The 5,764-nt window shown below is 34.1% G+C and overlaps 1 protein-coding gene across 1 annotated transcript; it reads right to left on the bottom strand.

Annotated features, from left to right (window-relative positions):
* Positions 1-3,304: 3,304 nt before the first annotated feature.
* LOC134258670 (uncharacterized) lies at positions 3,305-4,947 on the bottom strand. Its single transcript, XM_062741214.1, has 3 exons — positions 4,830-4,947; positions 4,562-4,712; positions 3,305-4,176 (listed from the first exon to the last, which is right to left on the bottom strand). Exons 1-3 carry the CDS (start codon positions 4,899-4,901, stop codon positions 3,977-3,979), a joined length of 423 nt encoding a protein of 140 aa, XP_062597198.1. The 5' UTR covers positions 4,902-4,947; the 3' UTR covers positions 3,305-3,976.
* Between the last annotated feature and the right edge of the window lie 817 nt (positions 4,948-5,764).

The raw sequence follows: 5,764 nt of genomic DNA, 5'->3' as shown, positions 1-5,764 counted from the left end.
TATAAATTTACTTGAGTTTATATGAATATGGTGAAATAAGAGTTATTTCCCTTTGATAATATTCATGAAGTCATAATGAGTAAATTAATAGAAATATCAGTGTAATATAGATTTTATGCTAATGGAATAATTTGTGATAAATATATATCTATGTTAATGTTATGAAATATTTATTATGTTTACATGTTTTGTAGGGTTGTTTATCCACCTATAATTATACTTTCACATATTAAAAAGAACCCTCAACAACACAACCTGAGTTTTTGGAAATTTGGGAAAACCCGGTTACAAATCTACAGTGGAAGAAACAATTCAAGTATACATGTACACACACTCAACTAATTAATGCAATGCAAAGGTGATTGATGTACCAGATACACTGGACTGTGAATCTGTGATGATACTTATATTCAATGTCTGGTTTTCCAAACGATTAAAAGATAATTTTCTATGCTTTTCTATGATTTGTAGTCTTTTGGGTTCATGTCCACGAGAAGCTCCGACCGAGTTTCCGTATTTTTGTACACATGCATAGAACTATGCCAGGTTTCGAAGCAGTATGAAACAAAAAGAAATTTATTAATGTCAATGACCAACATTACATCATTGTAAAACAATACAAAGGTATAAGTAAACTATTTTTAGTTTATTACCGCGTGCGCGTCGTCTGCTTTGTAAAATGTTTAAATCCAATCTAATCCGTCATAATTAATGCATATCAATAGTAAAAACAGCGTTAAAATGGTTAAGAACAATGCATAAATCGAAAATCATACGATTTTGAAAGTTACAAAACAACATTTTATGTATTTTATTGCAAGCAGTTGTTATGCGTCTTTCCCTTCGAAAGGTTCAGGAGAAAGAAATGTGAAGAACAAACCCGACCTTTTATATACTACACTTGATATGTCAATCAAACCCGACCCTTAAAAGCCAACGTTCAAATAATAAATACTTGGGACCTATAAACTAGTATATAGGTCCCTTCAAATATACTTTTCTCGTAAAATAAAGGCATCTATTTTGTATAAACAAATAGATGCTAATATGTTGACGGTGCGACCGTTAGAGCGAGCGCAAACTCTTCTATTGTTTTAATTTAGATCGGGCTCGTCAAACCGCACGTAACATTTGGTGCGTCTAGACTCTGACGTCACATGACGTCGTATGTAAGTTACAAATACCAAGAAAAAACTGAACAGTGCTGAAAGTTAATGAAAAAAGTTACGTTTGCTATTTATCTTCAATATGTATCCAACTAATCAAGGCAAGTAAACTTTTTGTTGAACATTTGCCGTCATTCTCGCGAGAACGCAACTTTACTAAGTGATGCATTGTGGGTCAAAATTACTGCGGCAAAAATTTCTAAAGAATGAATGTGCAGTAGTCCGAATTTTTTCTTCGCCCAGGCGTTGTCGTTAGAGCTCGCAGTTACCCCCCGTTCACACATAGACGCCGCTTCTACTACGATCAAAGTGTGGTCAAAAGCGTGGCCGATCGTGACAAATCGCAGGAGGAACGTCGTGGGGTCGTCAGAAGCGTAGTATGATCGCAGTAGAGTCTTCATGATTGGAGGGCTCTACGCTCTCACCACGCTTATTTTGAACATGTTCAAAACAAGCTTAGCGGGATCGTGGCCAACAAGAATCGGGGTGAAGTCGTAAAAAGGGCGTAGTAGAAGCGCCGTAATCGTACAAGCAGCGCGGAAGCATCGTAGAGAGATCTTATCGTAGTAAAAGCGCTGTGAGAGCGTAGGAACATACCAAGCACGCTAATACAACGCTCCCTCTACGTTCGTACTACGTTCTCACTACGATATCTCTACGTGCCTGAAGATCCTACGAAGACCTACAATGACCTTACGCCGATCATATCACGACCTATCAGACTAGAGTTTGTTCTTATACCGCTAATATTTGACCAATCATCATCTGTTAACTACATGTAAAGGGTGACACTATACTTAATGATCATTTACATTTGAGCATTTTCACATCTTGTTACAGTTATAATAATTGAAAATGCCCTAAACCATGTGGTAAAAACTGCGGTCGCAAAATATGTATCATCGTTAAAATTATACTACAAAAATCTGCAGTTTCAAGATATATTTACATCATCATCAAAATCGTATTAGAAGCGTAATGCAATCGTAATATGATCGGCACCACCGTAGCGACATCGCGGTACAGTCATCTAGGTCTGTGTAGCGTCGTAGTATGGTCTTCAATGTCGTAGTGGCAGCGTAGCGTAAACGCACTAAACACGGCTGCTTGTCGGCAACGGTCTGCGTAACATCGTAGTAGAAGCTTGTTAGCAGCGCGTTTGAGGTAGGGACATCGTAGTACGGTCGTAACGAAGACCATAATTTGCCAAATTGCTCTGTTTTGACGCCGATCGGCTGCTATCTGCCCCGACCTAAAAAATTTTCAGATCGTGGCTTGATCGGGATGATCGCCGTAGAGTCGCAGCTCTGTGTGAACGGGGGTTTACGAGCGTCGCTATTAATAGCAACCATTGATTATTTTAGTTTATTTTGAGTCGATAAAACGTTTAAGCAAGAGAAAAAAAAATGAATTTTTTTTAAAAGATTAGAGCTACCTGCATTCGACTCAAAGCTATTGAAAACATTGATTATGCACCGACTTTCTCTAGTGTGAAAACACAGTTACAACTTGGAATGCAGCTTTCATAATGAGAAAATGTTGTTAGAAATCAATTTGAAGCTCTTTTCATTTTGCGAAATAGAAAAAAAAAACGATAAACAATAATGTTAATAAATGGTTTAATCGGTCGGTGAATACTCCGAATAAACAGAACAACAAAACGCATTTACAAACTTTCCAAATCTCATCTTTGAGAAACTGTATAGAAAACTGTGATCATTCAAGAGAAAAAGATGCAATAACATGATAACAGTTTTATCAATATCAATAGTTTATAATTAGCCATATATCACTATTGCCTTAAAATGCTTGTTATATTCTCCCTCACTTCGTGCGTCCAAATATAAATTAATGAAGTGCTAAATGAATAAAACACAACACATGTTAAGTAGGAACGCTGCTCGCTAGTGCTTTTATTCAATTCTAATACATAACCACTTTATGAAACCAACTGTATTGCCCAACTTCATTACACTCCATTGCATTACTATCCTCCATATGTCTTACAATCTTTAAATCATAGCGAGCAAGCTTAGGGTGCCGTGCTACCGCATGGCCTTACTATTTATACCTTATATAACCACGTGATTTCAGAAGAAAGCTTTTCGAACACATACCTCACATAATTTTAAGTTTCTTAATAAGCAAAAAATATAGTAATTTTATAACTTCTGCCAATCTAGGCTAACAATATAATAATATAACAATAACTTATTTACAAATTAACAACAAAATTAAATTGAAACTCGAGCTGTTTTGATGTAGAAGTACATGAGATATCAGTTTATATTAATGGCGCACAGTAGACATAGGATAAACGACAGACAAGAAGTAAGAACACAACCATGATGTGACAGAACATTTCCTAAAAATCTCCATGAATGAAGCATCAAATTCACAATTCTACGTCTTTGGCACTTGTACAAAATGCCAAAGCAAAAGGCAACAGTTTCAAATGGAAAACAAGGATACCAAACCAGTACCAATTTCCACCCAGCATGGCCCAATCCCCATAGTATAGGTCATTATAACATACAAGTGAAATAAAAGAGATAATCTAATAACAAATGAATCTTGGCAAAAATCCCTGGATAAGAAATCCTGCGGCACTATATAATATGTATGATTTAATTCAGTGACAATGGATATATGCAAAGTAAAACGTTCCACAAAATATGGAATAACATTTGAGCAATATTTACAAAGTTATGGCAAACACTTATTAGCTTTCAACAAAAGCTATTCATTAAATAAATGAATACTGATTAATAATGAGATCATATTTGTTAAAACTGACATAAAACATACATTTACACCAGAACATTTGAGCTTTGACTCGCTATAATTAGAATTGGCAGGGAATATTGGAGTTCTCCGGTTCCTGATATCAACTGAACTCCTACTGGTTTCAGGTCATTGCTAGGCAAAGTTGAATTTGTTGTAGCCGTCGAAGTGGGGACTACTGTCACAATGTGTTCTGTTTTACCACACAAAGGCAGGTTTGTAGAGCCTGAAATAAACAGTACTCCTTCCTAATTTTCCTTATTATTCTTTGTACCTTTGATCAAATTAGTGAATTAAAGTTATGGGGTTTTTAGTAGATTGATAGCTACTTTTAATTTAATAATCAAAGTCCATGCCTTTTACATTGTAGTTGGTAATGAAATGTAAATCATTGGTTTCACTAGCAGTTAAAGTTAAAACAGTCCAATAAGTTTTTCGAATTCTCTTTCACTTAAAATTGAGTGTGTCAAAAATATGTTTTAAAACTAATTTGATGAAAACATATACATGTATACGAATTAAGATACGCCAGGAAAGATTTCTATACGAGAAACACCAATACATGACATTTATTTTAAATATTCATTTTGAATTCGACGTGAAATACGTACCAAAATTCTCAGAGTTTACTGCATCCTTACTACATTTGTAGGCATACTGCTTATTTTCACTATAAGTGACGCATTCCATTTTTGTCCTGTCACAGTCTTGTAAAGCAGTAAAAATTGTGGCATTTTGTACTCTATCACATATTCTCACCATCTATGTGTAACATTAGAAAAAAAATTCTTTTTTAAAATTATTTATTTTACTTTAAATTATTAAAAGAATGTAAAATAATGCTAAGAAAAAAAAATTTTTTTAAAGTAAATTTAGTGCCTTTTGCATGTGATTCTCACAAAACATTCCGGTATAACCAGGTAGACAATCACACTGTATATTGGGAGCCATCACATTTCCTGTTATGTTACAATTTAAACCGCCACCATTGATACACGGTCCCTTGTTGTTAAGGCTGTGTTTCTCACAATCTGAACCTGGTTATATATAACTAAGTTACATGTACAGCTCAACGCACTTTTTAAACTCACATGGTTTTTCGCACAAATTAAAGTCACATTTTTCTTGCAATAAAATTTAAAATTATCGACCTTCAGTACGATACATAACCCTTATATTATTAAGTATATTATGTTAAAGGCGCATATTCTCTAAAATCATTATCTTAAGTTTCTAAAAACTCAATCTTTAAAAATGGAATTTGTTTATAAATTGTGTGATGTTACATGTGTATGATTCTACTGTAGGTGTTTACAAATGAATTAATCAAGCTTTCTTGTTACTATTTATTTGAAATGCTCAAATTGATTTATTACAATTGAGTACTTTTCTAATTACTTTGCACATTTTCCATACTTGTCTTGGTTTTGTCGAAATACAGCACCGAAAAATGACAAAACTGCATAAAGAAACCATTCAAAGGATAGGGTAAGAAAGTATTGTTTATCTTTTAACATAGTAAATTGTTAGTTTTGAAAAGAAAATTCTTTTACATTCACGGTCTGAAACATTGAAATTTTGCTTTGGAAAGTATCTTTCATGATGCTAGATTTCAGAAAGTTAACCTGAAAAAATACCATAATTTTAACATGGAAAGCAGTCGAACAGATGAGAAATATTACTATCATCTTGCATCTTAGTGTCATATTCATCTACAGAGAATGCAGAAGTTACATGAACAGTATTCTGTATCAAGCAAAGGCAAATATATGCTTTAAAATGAACTGATACAAAAAACGGCTGCATTTTACGAG

The sequence above is a fragment of the Saccostrea cucullata genome, unplaced genomic scaffold (assembly GCF_032062105.1).
Source record: "Saccostrea cucullata isolate Sc308-1 unplaced genomic scaffold, CSIRO_AGI_Scuc_v1 ctg27, whole genome shotgun sequence".
Taxonomy (NCBI): domain Eukaryota; kingdom Metazoa; phylum Mollusca; class Bivalvia; order Ostreida; family Ostreidae; genus Saccostrea; species Saccostrea cuccullata.
This window is presented reverse-complemented; position numbering and strand designations above follow the sequence as displayed.